Here is a 22005-nt window from a genome sequence, read left to right on the forward strand (position 1 = left end):
CAATCTGCCAAGGTTAGTGAGAATAAGTGTCACCTTTCGTCTTCAGCAGAAGTGTAGCTTTGATTAGTCAACGTGCGGCCATTACATTTAAGTATGTGAGTCAATGGGAATGGGAAAGTTTGATTTAGTGGCTAAAGCCATCGCTGTGAGGAATGAAACGGTCCCTATGGAGCCTTTCTGCACATGTAGTATACTCTCTTTATTCATCTTTGGCTGTCTCACACACACACGGACACACAGACACACACACACACACACACACACACACAGGTTTCCTCTGGGACACTCATCAGCCAGCAAGCTCCTTTTAGCAGCTCCCCTGGTGATCTCCATATCTCTAATGAGATTATTGTAGTAATAGGAGGGCTGATAAATCCATTACCCACAACCTATCCTTCCTGCCCACCTGCCTGTCTATCTCTTTGTCTGATTTCTGCCCATCTTTTGTTTCTCTTGGGAACTCTCAGCCAGGACAGAGAAGAGGGAAAACAAATATACAAGTCATTAGGAGTAGGAAGAGGAGGAGGTGACATTCATGACGAGGAGTGAGTTAAGAGGTAAAAAAAAAGAAGGAAAAAAAAAGAAGAGAGATGCAGAGGGCAAAAGGGCAGGAAAGAATGTGCTAGAGAGGGGAAAGAAAAGAAACATGAATTGCGGACAGTTGCAGATGGGGAGAAGATAAATCTCTGGCAAGGGCAGAGAAGTGGCGATTTAAAAGAAAACACAAGGAGAAGTCTAAAAAAAAAATGAAATGAAAGAGGATGTGGAGCATGAAGGATGGATGAACAGGGGGTGACTGGGAGAGTGGCTGTTTAAAGGTCATGTGTGTATAGAGAGAGCGGTGTGCAGAGACATGGGCTCAGTGAGTCATCTTTTTTTTCCTTTATCCTTCATCTCCCTCCATCATTATCTTCCTGCTGCCAGTTTCCCCTTTTGTACTTCCAGTCTTCATCTCTTTCCTGCACTCATCCTCTTTCATCGCTGTTTTCTCTCTCTGTCTGTCTATACTTCACCCTCACACAAACTCCCTCCACCTCTCGTTCTTCCTCCCTCTATCTCTCTCCATCAGCTTCAAAGAGCTGTCTCTGTGGCAGACCTCCAGGGCACCTGCCTCTTGAGGTGGAATAAAATTGTGTGTGTGTGTGTGTGTGTGTGTGTGTGTGTGTGTGTGTGTGTATTTTTTTTCTCTATAAATGAGATTATGTTACAGTGTTTGTCAGTAACCTTTACAGCCCAAATGAAATGTGTGTGCTTGTGTCTATCTCTGCACAGTTTCAGAGTGCATCAGTCTATCATTGTGTGTTCACATCTCTATGTGTTTGCATCTGTGTGCATGTGTGTGTGTGTAGGTGTTCGATTGACTGCATTTGGGAATCTGCCACCTCTGGGGGCGTGTGCTGTTTTCTGAGCGGCCCCCGAGTGAGATTGGATTAGAGGTTCTGGCCCACGTTGTGTGTAAATCAGACAGAGGCAAGATGTTGGTTCAACCAAGTGTGTGACTGAGTGTGACACAACCCCACAACCAAATATATATATATTTTTTCCTCTTACCTGTAGTCCTATTCATCAATTGTTTCGTGTAGATTGCCGAGATTAGTCTGCCAATTATTACCTTGAATAATATTTTTTTTCTATAAAATGTCAAAGTATTTACAAATGCCAATCACAAGTCCTCAGAGTCCAACGTGACATCTTCTCTGCTTTGTCCGAGCAAAAGTGCAAAACACAGATATTCAATAACACAAAAGCCTCAAATTTTAAAAAGGTGGGACCAGGAAATGTTTGCCTTTTGGGGTTGATTAAGCGATTGAGAAAAGGATGGATCAAGAAATGTGTCTTTGCAACATTGTGTGTATTCACATCTATGTGGTGAGTTAGAGAGAGAAGTAGCGAAAAAGATAAAGATGAGAAAAAGCAGGGTGGATGTTGGACAATCGATATGAGTCCTCCATCTAATGAAAGTCATTAGAGCGAAGCAGGAAAATCAGTCAAATAAAGGAAAGAGGTTGATGCTCAGCTTTGGATGAAGGCCAAAACCACCACTACACACCCTAATTAACTCTGTGTGTGTGTGTGTGTGTGTGTGTGTGTGTGTGTGTGTGTGTGTGTGTGTGTGTGTGAGAGAGGGGGGTGTATTGATCGGTGGGCGTGTTGAGAATAGACCTGAACTACCACAATAACACTGGCCTCAATAACATCTTCTTCACTATATCTTCAGGTACACTAGAGTCTTGTAGCCAGTGCTACTGGCTGTTGTGCTGCTCATTGATCGGCTTCTTTCTGTTGAAAAAATGATTCCTCTGATTGAGTGTCAGGAGACACCAGTGTGGTAAACCCTTCAGGTCACTATTTCAAAATGCATGAGATCTGACATGTTTTTTAAAAGGAGTGAGAGGTTTAACATGGGGTTCGACAAAAAAAAACAGAGGAATCATAGGCAAGGCAACTTTATTTATATAGCACATTTTACATAAACCATTAAAGAGCAGTTAAAAATGACAACATTGAAAACAGATAAAATACGAGAATAAAATTCAAAGTGCAGTAGGCTAAAATAAATTACAGAAAGGCAACATCAAAGAGAAAGGTCTTCAGCTTTGATTTTGATAGCATGATATGTCTAGATGTCTGTTTTTTCTTATTCGGGTTTTTAATACTTTTATTTATTTTTTATATTTATCTATTAATTGTTGCTGACATTGTCACTTTTTATCCTTCTGTCTTTATGCTGCTAAGTGAGTGATTGATGTCATCTTAATTTCGTTGTGTAGAGATATGCAATGACAATAAACTATCTATCTAATCTATCTAGATACGTTTACCTACTCAAATCCCACCTTAAAACTCACCTGGCCTACTTACTAATACCCGCCCTCTTTGTCCGATTCCCTTCAGCTAGGCTAGTTCGTTTTTTTTCTCCCTTCCTACACGTGTCCGCTCACCTGTCTCTTTTTTTGTGATTGTCTGGGCTTGTCTTTTCCAACACTGTTTTACCTGTATGATTACTGTTAACACATTGTAAGGCAACTTTGGGTGTCCAGATAGGTGCCCTAAAATAATAGGCTATGTATTATTATTATTATTATTATTATTATTATTATTATTATTATAATAGGCTAAATTATTTATTATTATAATAAGTGTTTTAAAACATGTTTGGAGGCCCTTTCCTGCATGTCATTCCCCCTCTCTCTCCCCTTTTATGTCTTCATCTGTCCTGTAAAAATGAAGAATAAAAATGCCCCAAAAAATAATAATAAAAAAAAATAACATGTTTGGAGGGAATCTTTAAATTTACCTTGTTGTGGTTCAGGATTTTCGTTGTTCTGTGTAGTGTTGTGGTTGTAAAACCTTTTGTTTTGAGACATTGGTTTCATTTGCTTTGCTGCCCTCTAGTGGACAGGCTAAAAAACTACATATTCTCCCATAATGCACTTTGTCGTTATATTCCCATCATTCCCCGCTGCCTGCGAGCCATTCGCACCAGTCAAGATGGCGGACAGACCAGGTAAAAGAGCGTGTCCTCTGCTAAATGAACCAAAAATGTTCTCTGTTGTGTGTTTTTTGTTATTAATATAGTTTGACGTTTTTACAGACGGCGTGTGTTGTACTGTCAGATAATCCGTTAATGAGTCGCCGGTCAGGTTTTAATGTGACTGAAGGCCGCACTGAATCCTTTAAGTCACGTCAAGGACTTTGCGTGTCATTGGCTGCTTTGCAGTTAAAATTAATCTGCGAGTCGCTTTAGGACACTTAACTGTCATGCTCGGTGATCAGAAACTTTATATAGGACTTGCAGTTTAGACGAAGCTATCATAATACAGTTGTCTATGCTTATCTTAAGATATGTAACAGTGTCTTTTGGCTAATTTTCACAGTAGCCTGCAAACTCAGTCTTTGCCTTTTGCCCCAAACTGATATTCTCTTTGGCTTATTTTAATCCTACAACAACGTAAAGAAATAAAACACAAGAGGCCGTGCTTTGCATACAGTAGGGGTTTGAACGGTGGGCCAAGTGTACTTCTTTCACGGTAGCTGTAATAAAGCTACACACCTGGTAAATGTCAAATGTGTCAAAAGTTAGCTCCAGAGATGCAAAGTAGCCAGCAGGTTTAGTTTAGGCATCTGAGCCACTGTTACTTCATTTGTGCCTTTTTGTAGATTGAATACTTTTGCTTTACGACTGTGTAGAGGTGAAGTTGTTGACTGACTGACTTTGCTGAATTTAGAGCTGCAACTAAAAGGATTATTTCCTGTATCGATTAGTCTTCCGATTATTTCGAATAATTTTGTCTTCAAAATGTTTAAAAGTATTTACCAATGCCCATCCTCCGAGTCCAAGGTGACATCTTCACTGGTTTGTCTGAGACATCTTCACTGGTTTGTCTGAGCAGAAGTGCAAAACAGACCTTCAATAACGCATAAGACAAATAAACCAGGAAATGTTGACTTGTCATAGTAGGAAAAGCACAGCTGAAACTGATAACCTTAACGATGGCTCAGTTCCATCAAGTGTCCCAGTGAGCTATTTCAGTGAGCCAGCATGAACAATACCAGGGTCTCTCCTAAGTGGAATGCAGCCATCATTAACGGTTTTGAACACACCTGTGCTTTTCCTACTATGACATGTCAACATGTCTGCTGTGAAAAAGGTCTATTAGGCGATTATCAAATTGGTTGCCGACTTACTTTCTGCTATTCCACTAATCAATTTAGTTACCGGCTTACGTGCAGTTTAGTGTCACAAATTATTTTCCAAAAACTCAGTGTCCCAAATGATGGTCTTATTTGAGACAGGTTAAGGTTAGGGTAGCACAGGTGGTTTAGCAGGTTCATAATTAAGGACATTGTATGGGGAATTTGGGACACTAAACTGCACGTAAACCTTAGTTACCAATCTAGTCGGCTCTGGCAGATTGACCTTTTTAAAGCTCACTACCAGAGCCATAGCATGTGTTGCTCTATATGGATAATGTGTAATCAGACTGTCTGTGCTGTCTCCACTTGTGACCAGTTCCCGTAGTTGAGAAGCGACTGATGGACGTGAAACTGGGTGAGCTGGGGAGCTGGCTCACAGGGCGAGACTTCACTCCCAATGGCATCATCTCAGCCGTCCGCAGGGGTGAGGAAAACTGTTCTGACTAAACCTTTAGAGGCAGGAACTAAAACACAAAAGGACCTCAGTTTTCAACATAGCGTTTTGGAATACCAACTTTTAATAAAACAGCAGAAGAATGTGAGTACTAGATAAAGGAGCATGGTGATACAGAAACCTATTATTGTTCAGTTGGAAAACAAACCTGACAGCAGTTAACGAATTTGGGGAAATTTCAGTTTAAAACAAAAAAAGACCAAATCTGCATTTTTTTTTTTAGCAGCACAGTTCACCAGAAATCACATCAGTCTTCTTAAAAAAACTTTGAACCACAATCAGATTAGATATTTTATTTAATGCTACATATTTAGGGGACAGAAGATGTTTTGTTTTCATTCAGAGGAATCTTTAGTCACTAAGACCTTTTTGATTTCTACAATCTTGAATGAAATGTCTATCTAGCATCATTTATGAAACATGTCATCCATAGCAACAGGGTCACCGCCTATGTATGAATTCAGAAGCTGTGTCAGTAAAAGTTGCTCTCAGCAGTGTTGTGAACAGCTCTTAAGAGGAAACCCTTAACTAGGAACCTAAAGGAGGGCTCCTAGTCTGATAAGATGCTTAATGAGAACAGCCATCGTAGTTGACGAAGGGCTAGAAAATGTATCGACTCCCAGCTCATCGAGGGCGATTACTTAACCGCAAGCAAAAGATTACACATGCTCTCTTTCGGCGTGTCCTCTTTCCCCATGTTCATACACGTTAAGATCAGCGCATGTAGCATTTATCTTCAGGTCACATCTTTGTAATTTGAGGATAACTGTATGTCTTCAGTGGTGGTTTATGCTGTGTTTTTTTTCTCTCGCAGGCCACGACAGATACTACAACAAGTACATTAATGTGAAGAAGGGAGGCATCGGTGGTGTAGCTATGCTGCTGGTTGGCTACGTGGCTTTGAGCTACCTGTGGGAATACGACCACATTAGTAAGAAATGCATACACTCCCGTACTTCTTGTTAGGATGTTCTACCTTTTTGGATGTTCTATTTATTGATTTTTGTTGTTGAAAAATACACATGTAATTTAAATCTTTTCTCTATCTTCTCTTCCAGAACATGATCGCTGGAGGAAGTACCACTAAGCGAGACCATCAGACCTTCGGGGGTTGAACTTGAACCTCTTTGTTCCCCCTGCTCTTTCTACTCAGCTCTGTGTTGAATATGTGACTGTTGTGACCAATAAACAATCTTAAGATTCATTGTTGGATATAATGTGTGGTTGTGTCTAAGTTTAGTTTCCAGCTGTATGAAATTATAGCTGTTAAGATACAATTCTCACTATCAGGAGTGTAGCTGCCTTGAATGAAAGTGTACATAAATCCGTAACAAGAACATTTATTTGTACAGATTGTGAGAATGTTCAGACTGTCAACACAATGAAATTCATCCTGTGCCAAGTCGCTGTTTCCCCACATATCCTTTCGGGTAAAAAGTGAAAGATGTAGATTAAGAATTAACACAAGGTATCCACACACACAACTGGTAATTTCCAGAATTTAAAATGCTTGCAAAGTCTAAAATCTGACTATATGCAAAATTGTGCGTGGTAAGCCAGAAGATTTGAGGTGGTGAGAGTACAATAGGAACCATTGCAGGGTGGATTTGGGCTCTGATTACTTACAGTAGTTCTTAAGTACAGTAATTTACATTCCTACTGGCATTTATCACTTTTTATTGCATTTACACTGTCGGACAGATTTACTAGAAGTACAATAGAAAGTCGCCTGGTGTCACTGATGCAGTCACATGTCTAAGAAGCGGCAACACGTCACAGCACTGCACCGTGGACCCTGGGTGTGATGTCTCTGTAAATATTCAGTTCGCTTTAGTACAAACATTGTAGAAAACTCCGAAGACTAACACAAGTCATTAAACCACAGCCATACAGATTGTGACATCTTTTCTGTTCCTTATTTTCATGTATCCACAAAAAATAGAAATAGTAGCTATGTTTATCTTTCTTACGGCTTGTGTCCGTTTGAAGTGACACGCACAACAGCGGCAGTCAAAGTCTTTTAAGTTCAACTTCAGCCTGTGGAGCAAAGGAGCTTCCTCTCTTCTGCTGCTCTTCCTCTCTGCTCCCATCAGGCGGACTGAGCTACAGCACCGTGGTGACCTCAAGGCTGAATGTTACTGTCCACTCAGGAAGGCCAGATGGCCTTTAGTGCATTTGTTGGCATAGTGACCCTTCTCACCACACTGCAGACACAGGGAAGACAAAAGAAGGAGGATGTTAATGGCTCCTTATTAAAAGCTACAACAACAAAAAAGCTGGAAATGGCAATTAGAGCTGGGCGAATTGGAGAAAATCAATTATCACGACATTTTTTACCAAATACCCCTATTGATATTGCGGCAATATTGTAGGGTTGACAGTTGGTGCTTTCACAAAATATTGACACAGTGAGATGTTTGATAAATAATCATCAGTAATGTAGATATAATGACTGAGTGGGTAAAGGCAAATACTAGAACAGCTAGAACGGTCTGGTATGTTCAGAAGATTACATCACTCTACTGGTATGTAGCCTTTTAAACCAGGAAAACACTTATATTACGGTATCCAAAATTAAAAACAATATCTAGCCTTATACATCGATATTGATATAATATCGATATATTGCAGCTCTATTGGCAATGATTCTTTTTTTTTCTCCCCCAAGGATATGAAGAAAATACTCTTATTTGCTTTCTTGCTGAGAGTTAAATAAGAAGAATCAATGCCACTCTCTCATGTCTGTATAGTAAAGCCGTCTAGCTTAGCTTAGCTTAGCATAAAGGCTGGAAACGGGGAAACTGATAGCCTGGCTCTGTCCAAAGGTAACAAAATCTACCTACAAGAACCTTTAAAGCTCAACAATTAACATGTTTCATCTAATTTCTTTATGTACAAAAACTGAAGTGTAGTAACTATAATTTGCTAGCCTAGAAATCTAGATGCACCCTAGCAGCAGCAGGGTCGTCTAGCAACTCGCCGTTGGCTTGCGAGCTGGAAAAACCAAACTCTGGCCGGGCCAATCACATCGTGTATAGAGTCGGTGGGCGGGCTTATGGCTGCTGCTGCTGGGAACACTTTCAAATCGGCTTTGGCCGCCACTCTGGAAGACTTGGAGTTCAGTTTTTCTTTGAGAAAAGAACAAAGAACGGCACTGAAGTCATTCTTAAAAAAGGAAGATGTGTTCGGAGTTTTGCTGACCGGATACGGCAAAAGTTTAATCTATCAACTAGCTCTGCTATCAACTAGCGTTGCTCTGGTTGGTTGTAGTTCTATCCTATTGCGTGCAGAGGGAATTTGAAAGACAACCATTTATCCCGCCCCTCGGATTGAGCCCTGCCAATGGTGAGTTCCCAGACCAACATCTGGATGTGGGTCTGGCTTGTCAGGCTAATAATTTGCTGTTTTACGAGGGGTTCGGTTCTGGACTTTTTCTTGGCCTGGAGCACTTGTCAAGACAACCAGCGGAGACTCGAGTAGGTCGCTGCTCCCAGGCAAGAAATAGTCAGACACAACATACCGGTAAAAGATATATACACAATATACAGACACAAGAGTATAATTGAAGCGTAGGTATATGGAGGTTAGGCATAGCTGAGAATAAATTTGTTTAATATCAAACCCATTTCTAATTTTTATTCATTCAAAATCATTATTATTAATTTACTTAAGTGTGACTTTTCTTATCAATATTATGATCTTCATTTATTCCATTTTCCTTAACTTTAACATTTTATCTTTCTGTAAGAATTACAAACCTACACTCACCTAAAGGATTATTAGGAACACCACACTAATACCGTGTTTGACCCCCTTTCGCCTTCAGAGCTCCCTTAATTATTTGTGGCACTGATACAACAAGGTGCTGGAAGCATTCTTCAGAAATGTTGGCCCTTATTGATAGGATAGCATCCCCCACACCACCACCACCAGCCTGCACAGTGGTAACAAGGCATGACGGATCCATGTTCTCATTCTGTTTACGCCAAATTCTGACTCTACCATCTGAATGTCTCAACAGAAATCGAGACTCATGAGACCAGGCAACATTTTTCCAACTTCAACTATCCAATTTTGGTGAGCTTGTGCAAATTGTAGCCTCATTTTCCTATTTTTAGTGGAGACGAGTGGTTCCCGGTGGGGTCTTCTGCTGGTGTAGCCCATACTGGATGTTTTTCCTTTTTCAGACCATGCTTTGTAAACCCTAGAAATGGTTGTGTGTATTGTCCCAGTATCTGAGCAGATTGTGAAATACTCAGACCAGCCCGTCTGGCACCAACAACCATGCCACGCTCAAAGTTGCTTAGATCACCTTTCTTTCCCATTCTGACATTCAGTTTGGAGTTCAGGAGATTGTCTAGACCAGGACCACACCCCTAAATGCATTGAAGCAGCTGCCATGTGATTGGTTGATTAGATAATTGCATTAACGAGAAATGTAACAGGTGTTCCTATTAATCCTTTAGGTGAGTGTATATCATGAGTTGTTGAAATAGGAAATCGTAATGCTGCATGTGGGAAAATAACTTTGTAAAAGTCAAGTATTAAAACGGCTGCTGGCGGTAGCTTCATATGTACGGTACAGACCAGAAAAGGAAATAAAATATTTCTCAAAATGTGGAACTATGCCTCAAAGGTATAACGAGTATATTTATGACTACAGTGAGAGGGACTGGAGTCTTGAACTGTATTTGAACACACTAGGACACATTGGCAGACAAATGTTCAGAAGACTCACCTTGTAGCAGGTGACCTGGTCCAGTGGCCGAGGCCCTCTGTTGCCAGTCATGTGATTTTGCTGAGGCGCAGACATCGGCATGTGGTTCTGCGGCCGCATGCCTGGACTGGAGTTGGTCAGCTGGATTAGAGAGAGCGACGAGCGTCCGATGCTGGGCACAGGCTGCAGCAGGGGACACGCAAAGAGAAATCATTTTTGTTGTGCTGTTCAGCTACAAAGTAGCAGGTGAAAAACACGGAGCGGTGTATTTGGGTGTTTGTGGAAGTGTCCTCTTACCTTTGTCTGGTTCTGAATTTGCTGTGGTAGAGGAGGCTGTTCAGAAGCTCCCATAGGCAACTCAAAACGAGGGCTGTAGAAGAACATCTACCGTTAAATCTACATAACTGCAAGGTGAAGTCTCGGATTATTTTTATCTTTTGTCTAAAGAATATTTTACTAGATGACATAATCATCCAAAAATAAAGACAGAGAGAACTATCCCAAACTACCAAATGCTAAAACAAGTCATAAGTGGTGTCTTTTGTTTTACATGCAACATAAAAAAAAAAGAAAAAAAGGATTTCTATTATGTAAGAATCAAATAAAAAGGATAACATACTGCATAAATTTACAGGATTTTCCCTCTGGACAGAAGCCCACCAGGTAATTCACACAGATCACCCTCCTTGTATGTCTGTGTCTGCAGTCAGGACCTAAGACAGGAAGGTGGGTGAAGATCAACAGAAAGTAAAGAGGCAGTTTTTCTGTCAAAGAAATTCAAACCAGCAGGGGAACACTATGTGTATTAATGTAAACAGTATGTTTAGGGGGTGTTAATATCAGTACCGCTGGAATGTTTATGCGAGCAGGACGTACCGTGTTTGCAGAAGCCTCGGTCGTACCAGGGACAATCTTTGATCTTTGACTCTGGATCAATGTGCAGGAACGGACATTCCTTGTTGCTGCACTCACCTGCGAGAGTCAACACACAATTTTAAAAACGGGGACAAAAACACTCTAGGCATTTTGACAACCGGGCGCTGATCAACAGTCAGTCATCGAGCTCATCTGTGTCATTTTATGAAACATCAAGTCAACGAACCAAACTTGGAGTAGAAGTAGCATTCAGGCATCTTTGTCATGTCGTATTCATGGAGAAACTCGCACTGGTCTCCCTTCTTACAAAGTCCTCTGAGCCAGTGCTTACACACCACCGTCTTCTCTCCGCTGATGTGACGGAACGGACACATCCCACCTGGGAGTGCAAACAAAGAAAGATGTAACACAGATGATGGCACAACTTCCCTAATTCATGCCCCAGGTTTTTGTTCATGGGTTTTTTAAATGATTTTTTGGGGCTTTTCCCGCTTTTAATGGATAGGACAGTTAGGTGAGAAAGGGGAAAACATGCAGGAAATCGTCACAGGTCGGACTCGAACCCTGGACCTTTGAATCGAGGCATAAGCTTCTCAGTATATGTGCGCCTGCTCTACCCACTGAGCCAACCCGGCCACTCGTGGGTCAGTTTTAAACAATAGAGGGAGGAATGTTAAAATGATGAGCAGGATTGATGCAAAGTTGGTGATCCTGCTTTCTGTTTTGATGACCCTAACGTGTGGAATGCCCTCCCCTTGAATCTTAGAGCAGCAAATTCCCTTGGTATTTTTAAAAAATAAATTAAAGACCTATCATTTAGATTTGCAATCATTTAACCTAATAACTAACAAAACAAATATGATCATATTAACCACTGAGTCAGTAAAATAACCAGTTAAGGACCATGTCAAACCACCAGCCAGCCCTACTGTAGGCTTTCATTTATTTATTGTATTTGTGAGCCGTGGATGCAATATTATGTTTCAACATGAGAAGTTATCCTTGCTTGGAAAAATGAGCTAACAGGGTGCAATTTAAAGATGAGAGGCTAACGTTAATGACTGCGTTATGGGAATGTAGGACCCAGTGTTTTTGAAGCTCGACTCGTACTAGAGACTAAAAGTCAGGATAACTCTGCCTCTGCAGCTTTAGTTTTGACCTTTCCATCTCTTGCGAGTCCCCAGCCTTTGTGGGAGTGAAATACTGTAGTGCTGGGTTGTTGTCGCGTTGTGTTTTTACCTTTCTGACAAGCTGCTCTCATGAAGAACTCACACACAGCAGACCCGGACTCTGCAGGGACACACATTATTACAAATTTAATAATAAAGACATTGGGTTGAGGAAACACGAAGTCAACGTGAACAGTCACCACCGGCCAGGTGTTAAGTGTCAACCTGCCGTTAGGTACCATCAGTTTGACCGTTAACTCTGATTACTGTTTACCTACAGCGGCTAGGTACCAGCTAGCTAGCTAGCTAGCTAGCATACAAGCACTTACTGTCCATGCCGGGGAAGGGCAGAGGCTGTGCTCCTAGCTGCTGCTGCACAGCCAGTTCCAGGTCAAACTTGAGGTGGTCCACGGTAGCCAGCATATCCTGCATGTCTGCGTTAGTTTGAAGTGCTCCAGTCAAAGAAATATCAGTTTAGATTAGCTGGTTTAAGGTTGAGCTCGCCAGGTAGCCAACTAACGTTGGTACTTTCGGCGACAGCCAGCTAAAGTGGCTAGCTAGGCTAACCGATAAGCTAACATCTATCGGCGAAGTCCCTGATGAGAAACCACAATAGCTGATGTTCTTTGTGTCTTAATGGGACCGTTTTAAAGAAAACAGCCAAACATTATTCTGTCTATGACTTGTTTGTCACGAACTGCTCCTTGTTCTCAGTGGATGGATGGAAGGCGCGCAGCCGCGGACTGACCTCTGACCTGACGAATTAAGACTAGAGTAAACGATCATCGAGTTCTTTGGCAAACTCACTACCAGCTTACTACACATCATGGTGGCCTTTCTGCTGATTTGAATTAATTCACCAATATTAATTTGGGGAGAAATTAACATTGTAAAATAAAAAGGTAAACTTTTTTTTTTAAATAGCATCATCGTTTTTATTTTCTGTAATCTCGGCTACATTGAAAAGGAGGGCTTGCACTCAACGGTGCTTCCTAGAACTACATAAAGGTGGATGATGATGAGGATGAGGATGTAGCTCAAAGCACATGCTGCATCTAAAAACAGTCTCGACAGCCGTGAAGCAGTGTTTTTAAACCATGATCCACTACAATGGTGTTCCTCATGATGAACCCTATTCATCTCCAGGAAGGAACGTACATTTTGAAGGTTTTGGTTTAAAAAGTCTGCACCACTTTGCTATTCAATTGAAAGATCATACACAGTAGCTGTTTAATTCAATTGTATTATTTCTCTATACAGGATGCTTATGTATGAAAGTCACAGTCACACTTCATGTTTAAATCTGCAGTACTGTCTGTAACAAAACTTTGGAATTGTACATTTAATACAAAAGAAATGGTGATTTCGGACTAAATTAAAGCTTAAATGTGGTCATAACAGAGATCCAAAGCCACAGCAGAAAACAAAACCCTATCTCAAAACAACAAAGGCATTGTAGCAACACTGGATAATTGGATGACAATAAAGTCTGCAAATCTATCTTTCCATTAACACCAGTCTGTTCCAAGCTGAAACTGAACTGCTGTGAAGTTATGAGGAAGTGTCTTGATTTGTATAGTGACAGATTAAACAGGTGTGTACACTCAAAACAAGTACACACCCACACACACACACAAAGATGTGGCATTATAATGTTTGTTGTAATCATCAGTCCAGCATCTGTCAGTGTCTGAACTGCCGCCCTCTACAGCTCAGATAGGCCAGGCATGGGGAACTGGCCTGCGAAACCCTCCACCTCTGCCCTGATTTCTGCTACCCGCTGCTGGAACTTCTCTCCCTGGGCCAGTGCCTGAATGAACTCCTTTAGATTGGCCTTGGGATCCAAGCTTCCCTGCACCTCCAAGGTCAGTTCAATACCTGCAGGAAGAAGGAGAGCAGGGAGGATATTCAGATTGCAATTTCATTTCTGTGAAATCATGTTTTGTTTCGGTGGATGGCTCCAAATACTACGACGCTCATACACCTCAATTTCCTGAACCTAAGGGGAAGAAGCTAATCAGAGACGTGAAGCAGAACTGTAGGAAAGTCACATAGCTTCATTGCTGAATGTATAAGAAGTTTCTATAAGTGGATTAGTTAGCTTCTGCCCACCATTAGCAGTAGGCACCACAGAAATTTAACCTTGGTGACTGGATGTTTTTTCTTTTCACCAAAGTTGTAGTTGACTTCTCCCCTTATGGTTTTACATTCAGTTTGAAAGCTGTCTGACGTTCATATATTGCATTAGCCTGATTAGACCTATAAAAGATTTTAAAAGCTGGATCCAAGTGTTTTTGTCTACAATCTCTGCAATGGCAGTGATGAGTACAATGTTTTTTTTTTTTTTTTAATATATATATATATATATATATATATATACACACACACTTTTTAAAATCAACCCTTTATATATAGTTTTAAATACTCAAAGGTTAGACTTTAGGGCAGAGTATGACTTAAAGCAACAATAACCTAAGACCTTGGCACCCCTTCAGTGGTCAAGTCACTTTAATTTAAACACATTTCTCAGAGAATATGTTGGCAATGTAAGCATCTTTTTTATATAAAGGGACTTTAAAAGATTACCTCTGTGAATGAACTCCGCCACCTTCTTGAAGTCATCCTCCACCAAGCCTCTGGAGGTCAGAGCTGGAGAGCCAAACCTCAGTCCACTGGGGCGCAGAGCACTCTTATCTCCTAAACAAACACATGTGGAAACATTAAGAGTGGCACTCTGTAGGGAAAAAGGGCATTGACTGTACAATCATCCCTAACAATGGCTACATCTAATGCTACATTGAGGATTACTTTGCCACAAACTTAATCACACTAACAAAACAAAGCTACCATGTATAATATCATATTGGTGCTAAAACACACATACACTCTACCTGGACAGGTGTTCTTATTACAAGCAATGGCACAGGCTTCCAAAACCTTCTCAGCTCGTCCTCCATCAGTCCTTTTGCTGCGCAGGTCCAGCAGGATCAGATGGTTGTCAGAGCCGCCTACACAGGAAGAGAAAATGATTAGAATTTCAAAGACTATGAAGCTAGGAACTGCTATCAGAAACCTGCTGCTATTACAGCCCCCTTTTTATAGGATTAGGGAAAAATTATGAAAATTGTCTTAATTATCATTGCTAAGGCAAGTGTATTCTGTTATCATTTTATGTGTGATAAATGCAGTTTGCTTCTGTACAATGGTAACCGATACTGAAGATGTGTTGTTTCAATTCCATTTGTTTGAGTGGCACTCACCAGTGACAATCTTGTAGCCGTGGTCAATAAGGCCACTGGATAGAGCTTTGCAGTTAGCAAGAACCTGCATCTGGTATGCCTTGAACTCCGGTGTCATGGCTTGTTTGAGAGCTACAGCAACACCTGAGAACAGCCAGTGAAAAACGTGACCTAAATGAGAGAGAAGCTAACACACTTGACCGACGATCGAGATGAAACTGAGAGGACTAAGTCAAAGAGGGAAAACGATGGGGTGTACCTGCAATAGCATGGTTGTGTGGTCCTCCCTGCAGCCCAGGAAATACAGCCTGATTGATCAAAGACTCTAAGTTGTACAGTGTCTCCTTCCCTTTGGCATCCACACTCCGCACGCCTGGAAGAGGGAAATGGAAACACAGAGGAAAGAAAAATGGAAGGCTTGAGAAATCACAGTTTCAATTTAATAAAAAAACAAACAAAAAAGAAACAAACCAGTGGTTTGTTTTGGCAGAAGCATCATATTCAATTTCTACCTTTCCTGTAGAAGATGAGTCCAGCGCGACAGCCGCGCAGAGTCTTGTGCGTTGTCGTGGAAACAATGTCACAGTGCTCAAAGGGTGAGGGCACCACTCCAGCAGCCACCAATCCACTGATGTGAGCCATGTCTCCCATCAGATACGCACCATTCTCATTAGCGATCTGCTTCAGGCGGCCGTAGTCAAGGTTGCGGGAATAGCAGCTTGTTCCTGGAGAAGGAAAAGGGCGAAGGAGGCGAATGTGATCGTTTTCAGGTTCTTTGACTATACACCCCTCCTCATTTCATTGATTTGGTTAAATGTATGAAAGTAAACAAGTACCTGCAATGATGAGTCTTGGGTGGAACAGCTGGGCGTTTTCTTGCAGTCTGTCATAGTCAATGTAGCCAGTCTCTGGATTCACCTAAAAACAGAAGACCATGTCATAACAAATAGACCAAAACAGCAAGATGTACCCAGGACGCCATGGAAAGCAGTATTGATACACATCCTGATGAAATGATGAGGTAAAGTTGCCTATATGAGACATGAATTGGATAACTACAAGGTTTTTGGTTTCAAGTTTGTACAAATTAGATTTTTTTGTTTCCATTGTTTTGTTTGTTTTTACTCCCAGATTCCGTCAAAATAGCCTTTTGTTATCATTTCCAGCTCTCACGAGGAGCCGCAGGCCAAGGCCATGTGCACATACTTGCACTAATGAGGACTAATCTTGTTTAACTTGGTCCAGGACTCTAAAACATAAAATGTGTTACAGAAGGACACTTTTTAAGCTAGAATCTTCTGGTTGAATTCATACTCTTAACACTCATCACAAGCTACGTTTCCATCCACACGTTTTTATGCGAATTAAGTGATATGGAATGAAAAATGGCTTATGGAAACACAAACAAAATAAAATAAGATGCAACGAACGTCTACTACAGCCTGTAGAACGATTGATGGCCAGCCCTTTCTATTGACAAAATCCCTGCAGCCTTCAGCAGGGGGTCTAATCGCGGAACGTGAGTCCTGTCTATAGCGCCATACAACTGTGGCACAAGGTGCCCTCTGGAGTTACACAGCGAGATCTCATGCACCTCATCCACTCCAGGTAGGTAGCCTATATACACACCTTCGCATCATCCTCGTTCATATGGCATTCCACACGCCGCGGTCTTGCTGACCCCAAACATTTTGCCTACCACTCTGTACTCGCATGTAGCCAGTTTGTAGAGCCTATTGTAATACGCTTCTTGATTGGAACCGGAGGGCCATAGCTTATCTGGGTCAAGGGACGGGCCAGGTCAAATCTGAAAATGCTTCAACCAAAGGGTTTCCGTGAAGCGTCTCTAAACCACGATCTTCCAGAACAGTTTGGAGTGCTCTCGTTCCCACACCACAGGCCGCCTCCGTTGTCGTCGGGCATTTACGTGCATCTGCGTCATCATAGCAATGTGTTGATAGCGTCGTTGTTTTCTTATTATAGCGCGATATGTTGCTATCAGCTGGCACATGAGCACTATTACAACTTCTGCAATATGAATCATTTGTAGGTTGATGGCGTGATCCATTTTGTCTGGCAAAACTTTGTTCGCAAATGTCAGCTTGAATGTTGTGCGATTCAGTGCGAAAATGAATAGAAATACCATAAAATGTCTGAAATCAATAAAATCAAGACATCATTACGCACAGGTTTTTATTCGCTTTAAAGCTGTTGAAACACACTTTCACCAGCTTTATTCACTTGAATATTTTTACCAAACTTCACATAATTCGATTGACAATTGGATGGAAACTAAGCTATAGATAAATTAAAGTCATTAAAAAGGACCCGTGATTTTGGGGTGAACTGTCCCTTTAATACTTCAATATTCTAGTTTTAACTGTACATATTGCCAATCTATGATATTAATACTTCATCCACAATAAGAGCATTGTTTATCAATTCTCATTTACTTGACAATTATTACAGTATATGCTATATTGCATTGTGTACAGTTATTGTTCACATCAGGCATTTGTACCCAACTCTTTAGGACTTCCTTGATTAGTGTGTGTTGTACATGTGATTGTTTTGTACCTTATACGGCATGGACTCAAAGAAGATGGACGTTGCTGAGATTTTCTTCTTCTCAGTCATGAAGCCGTGTGTCAGGTGACCTCCATCAGGAAGGTCCAGCCCCATGATCCTGCCATGGGGCTCCACGACGGCCGTGTAGACGGCAAAGTTGGCGGGTGAACCTGACAGGGAAGCATAAACAAAAGTATGACATATGGAAAAAGGGAGAGTTTGAAAGTCTAAACACTGATCACATCAATCAGGCTCTACACCAAACATCCACAGAATTGTATACGTTTAAACACTACTTGATACCTGAGTATGGCTGCGCGTTGACACCCCATTTCTCTGAGTCCAGACCATAGGCCTCCAGCGCCCTCTTCTGGCAGAGTCTCTCCAGCTCATCAACATGCTCCGTACCACCATAGTACCTGAACACCACATGGATCATACTGATTATTACTGCTATACTTATTTGTTATTAAACCGGTAGGAGAAAGCAGAACGCACCACTTATAGGACGTAATCAAACATTCGGATTTCACAAGTAATTTGATAAATTCCTGTACCTCTGGCCGGGATATCCCTCAGAGTATTTGTTGTTCATGCAGGACCCCAGAGCCTCAAGAACGGCTCTGCTGGCAAAGTTCTCGGACGCTATCAGCTCCAGACCGTACGTCTGCCTGTGCTTCTCTTTTTTTATGATGGAGAACACCTAAAAAACACCCAATACTGTATTGTTCAGTTGACAATAACAATTGGTCACACAAGTTCTTAAGTGAAAGAAATGCATATATGCAATAATTATTGGACCGAACCATAATGAAAATAATTGTTAGTTGCAGCTCTGGAAAACGGCAATGTTTACACCAACCCCATGCAAAGTATAACCAAAAATAACAAAATGTCCTTTAAGCTCCAGTCTCCAGAACATGGACGTGACCTTTTATTCTTAAAATCTACCAAACACAAACCTCAGAATCATTGACGGACAGAGGCTCCAGCATCATCTTGTTGTGAGAAACCCACGTTTCTTTGCTCACAGCGTGGCCATTTGTTAAAGACATGCTTTCTCGGTTTCTCTGGTCACGCAAAGTGGAAATCTGAAACGACGTAGAAACATTGTCCAAGTGAGAAAAAAATCTTTTTTTTAGTAAAACGATTATACAGTGAGTGCAGCTGACACACAGATCCATGACGACAGTCCTAGGCCTCAGATAAAAGAGGACATGTGCAGCAGTGCTATGGCCTCACCAGTTAAACCTTGAACCATTACACAAAAAGACAAACAAATGAACTGCCAACACAGGTTATTAGGTAACTCAGATACACAATCAGTACTCTATGAAGTTTACAGTTATCAAATCATTATCAGAGGGCTATTTCACAAAACCAAGATAAGGGATTAAGCCGGGATTCCCCAGTTATCCTGGCTCAATTTAGCCTCAACTCGGTTTCACAAAAGCAGAGGCACCTAAGTTACCATGGAGATTTATTCTGTACAGCTAGCCTGGTCTGGACCAGGCTAACAGCTAGGGGTGGGAATCACCAGAGGCCCCACGATACGATATCATCACGAAATTGATGTCACGACACAATATTATTGAGATTTTAAACATATAGCAATATTCTGGGATATATTGCAATTTATTACCTTTTTTCCAACTTCAAATGTTTCCCCAATTTCAAATGATGTCCCCTAAAGGAAACTTTGTCAACATCAGTTTTATCTAAAAAGATACATTTCTCAGTTTGTTCATCTCACTTCAAATTTTATTGCTGCAAAATGGGATTGTCAAGCAGACAAACTGACCAACACATATATAATAATAGATCGATACTTGGCGTCTGTGTATCGATACAGTATTGCCACAAAAAATATCACGATACTATGCTGTATCGAATTTTCCCCCCCACCCTTACTGACAGCCAGGATGTATTAATCCTGCCAATATTTTAATAATTATTCATGTGACATTGTCATTGTTATATTGCTGTATGAAGACTGCTGTTCATATTGTTGTTAGAATGTTGATGAATATATTACTGCAGTTGTTGAGATACTTAGAAAAGGCTGATACAGTTGCCAAATGTGTTGTCAAATGAAGTCAGTTACTAAGGGCAATATATATACACTGTGAAGTGCTGCACATGTGTGTTTCTAAAGTGGACCAATGCACCTTACATTTTTTTTGTTGATACATTTTTTTTTTTGTATTCTTTAACATTAAAGGATTCAATAAATTGGCATTCTTAGCACACAATGTGTGTTGTCCAGTAAAAAATGTTAACACCATATCCTAATTGTACAATCCTCCCTTATTATAGTCTTAGTTCACTGAACCAGTAACTATATAGTTGAGGCTACTGTACATTCATGTAACAGGGAGAGGACACACCAATGGTTTTTGACCTTATATTTATATGTATAAATAATATGTATGTTATATGTATCATATGATTATGATTTTTTCCATAATCGAGCAGCCCTACTTTATCCCCACAGCCATTTCACTTCTGAACACAGGGCCAGGGAGGAGGAGGTAGTCCTAACTCATTAGACCAAGTATGTAGTTTAGTTGATCATAGGATGTGGTTTGTGTTGATTGTAGTATATGAGGTGTTGATCATATATAGCGCTGCAACGATGAATTGATTAGGTGTCAAATATTAAATTAATCAGCAAATATTTCAGTCAGTTTGTCATTCTTTTAAGGGGAAAAAAAAAAGAAAGTAGAATTCTCTGATTCCAGCTTCTCAAATATGAATACTTTATAGTTTACTGACTCCTCTGTGACAGCAAACTGAATATCTTTGAGTTGTGGACAAAACAAGACATTTGAGGACATCATCTTGGGCTTTAAGAAACAGATTTTATAGAAAATAATCAACAGATTAATCAATAATGAAAATAATCATTAGTTGCAGTCCTAATTATGTATTCAACATGTCTGCATCGGCTTTATTTTTATGTTTTGGGATGTTATTGATGCAGTATACATGTATTGATGTTCACTCATGCCTCACCACCAAAAGTGATGACGTTTTTTTTTGTCTGTTGCTGCTCCTAGGATCTGGAACAGACGCTGGTCCCTCATTAAGTCATGTTCCACCACTGCAGATGTTAAATCAAATTTAAAGACCTAACGTTACCTTGTTTCCACTTGCTTTTAGTTCAGTCTGAAGCTGCCCCATGGCTTCTGTCACGTCCCCTCTTGACTTGTTTCTAATGCCATCTAACTGCTTTTTAATCTATTGATTTTATTCCTTCTGTCCTAACTTCCTATTTCTTTACTTGACTTGACTTTGGTTTTATCAGGTTAGTTGTTTTGTATTATATTTTGTATTATTGCTTGTTATGCACCTTCTATTTCCTTAATGTTGTTTACTTGTATTGAGGCAGATCTTAACCCATCTGCATCGACTAGAAAGCACTTTGGGTCAACTTCTGCATGTTCTTTTAAATGTGCTAGCAATATAACTGAAGATGACTTGACTTGTAACGTTACTTTGTGAAAATGGGACACTAACATTAATCAATATTGTTGGACTTCTTGGACTTCCAACCCATTTGACACCTCCTCCCACCCCTTCTTTACTGTTTGTCTGATGTTGTAATGTATTATATGCCTTGCTGTAAAAACAATTCCCGCTTCGGGGACTAAAATAAATAAATTCTGCTCAACAACTAGCTGAGCGCATATTAGTTAGTTATTTTCTGCTATGGTCGACAGAATGGAATGCTATGGAGACTTACAGAAATGAGGGAATACACCAATTGTAAAGTGGAAACGTTTGCTAAACATTTATAGGTCAGGTGAGCTGTGAAAATGCATCTCTAGGGTTAAAATATCCACCGGAAAACAGTTAACAATAGAACAACTAACTACTTTTGACAAGAAGCACCTAACATTAGCATAAAGTTAAAGTTGCTAGATGACAAACTGCTAACGTTATGGTTACATGTCAGCTCAGTGCTGCCATTACAAAACCCCGGGAGAGCAAACATATTAACAAATAGTCCCAAATAACACGTTTAAAATGCAAAAAAAGTTTTCTTTAAGTTAGTTCTACCTGCCAACGCAAAACATGTCCATTGTGTTTACATTTCATTGTGACTACGAAATATTAACTATTTAGCTAACTCACCAGTTGAGTGGAGACACGCTGCTGTCAATGGTTAAACCGGACTGAAACCAGACCACGGGGCTAAAAAAGCTCCGCTGCTCTGCAGCATGGACGTATCAAGTGGACGCTACAGAGGATTAAATTCCGCCAAACTTTTGACCAATCCGC

General features: G+C 40.6%; 3 protein-coding genes across 3 annotated transcripts; 1 reads left to right on the top strand and 2 right to left on the bottom strand.

Annotated features, from left to right (window-relative positions):
* Positions 1-3429: 3429 nt before the first annotated feature.
* Positions 3430-6356, top strand: atp5mf (ATP synthase membrane subunit f). The gene is made up of 4 exons (XM_078269739.1): positions 3430-3508; positions 5015-5122; positions 5967-6083; positions 6211-6356. The coding sequence occupies exons 1-4, from the start codon at positions 3430-3432 to the stop codon at positions 6237-6239; spliced, it is 333 nt and encodes a 110-aa protein (XP_078125865.1). The 3' UTR covers positions 6240-6356.
* Positions 6357-6476: 120 nt separating this feature from the next.
* Positions 6477-12664, bottom strand: cpsf4 (cleavage and polyadenylation specific factor 4). The gene is made up of 8 exons (XM_078269738.1): positions 12244-12664; positions 11985-12035; positions 10972-11124; positions 10746-10841; positions 10489-10582; positions 10167-10239; positions 9891-10052; positions 6477-7356 (listed from the first exon to the last, which is right to left on the bottom strand). The coding sequence occupies exons 1-8, from the start codon at positions 12344-12346 to the stop codon at positions 7288-7290; spliced, it is 801 nt and encodes a 266-aa protein (XP_078125864.1). The 5' UTR covers positions 12347-12664; the 3' UTR covers positions 6477-7287.
* Positions 12665-13137: 473 nt separating this feature from the next.
* On the bottom strand, positions 13138-21994 carry shmt1 (serine hydroxymethyltransferase 1 (soluble)). The gene is made up of 12 exons (XM_078269044.1): positions 21859-21994; positions 18684-18812; positions 18279-18424; positions 18025-18140; positions 17731-17891; positions 15990-16071; positions 15666-15878; positions 15413-15526; positions 15175-15297; positions 14806-14922; positions 14501-14611; positions 13138-13792 (listed from the first exon to the last, which is right to left on the bottom strand). The coding sequence occupies exons 2-12, from the start codon at positions 18774-18776 to the stop codon at positions 13620-13622; spliced, it is 1449 nt and encodes a 482-aa protein (XP_078125170.1). The 5' UTR covers positions 18777-18812; positions 21859-21994; the 3' UTR covers positions 13138-13619.
* Between the last annotated feature and the right edge of the window lie 11 nt (positions 21995-22005).

Source organism: Sander vitreus, chromosome 15 (assembly GCF_031162955.1).
Source record: "Sander vitreus isolate 19-12246 chromosome 15, sanVit1, whole genome shotgun sequence".
In the NCBI taxonomy this organism is placed as follows: Eukaryota; Metazoa; Chordata; class Actinopteri; order Perciformes; family Percidae; genus Sander; species Sander vitreus.

Excerpts from the sequence above, each read along its gene's own strand:
- atp5mf (XM_078269739.1), top strand. The coding sequence starts at position 3,430 with ATGCACTTTGTCGTTATATTCCCATCATTCCCCGCTGCCTGCGAGCCA. Across the intron at positions 3,509-5,014 it reads CAAGATGGCGGACAGACCAG|TTCCCGTAGTTGAGAAGCGA; the intron begins GTAAAAGAGCGT and ends ACTTGTGACCAG. Across the intron at positions 5,123-5,966 it reads CATCTCAGCCGTCCGCAGGG|GCCACGACAGATACTACAAC; the intron begins GTGAGGAAAACT and ends TTTCTCTCGCAG.
- cpsf4 (XM_078269738.1), bottom strand. The coding sequence starts at position 12,346 with ATGCAGGATATGCTGGCTACCGTGGACCACCTCAAGTTTGACCTGGAA. Across the intron at positions 11,125-11,984 it reads GAGAGCAGCTTGTCAGAAAG|GTGGGATGTGTCCGTTCCGT; the intron begins GTAAAAACACAA and ends TTGCACTCCCAG. Across the intron at positions 7,357-9,890 it reads ACCAGGTCACCTGCTACAAG|TGTGGTGAGAAGGGTCACTA; the intron begins GTGAGTCTTCTG and ends CTGTGTCTGCAG.
- shmt1 (XM_078269044.1), bottom strand. The coding sequence starts at position 18,776 with ATGTCTTTAACAAATGGCCACGCTGTGAGCAAAGAAACGTGGGTTTCT. Across the intron at positions 15,879-15,989 it reads CCCAAGACTCATCATTGCAG|GAACAAGCTGCTATTCCCGC; the intron begins GTACTTGTTTAC and ends TTCCTTCTCCAG. Across the intron at positions 15,298-15,412 it reads ACACAACCATGCTATTGCAG|GTGTTGCTGTAGCTCTCAAA; the intron begins GTACACCCCATC and ends GGCTGTTCTCAG.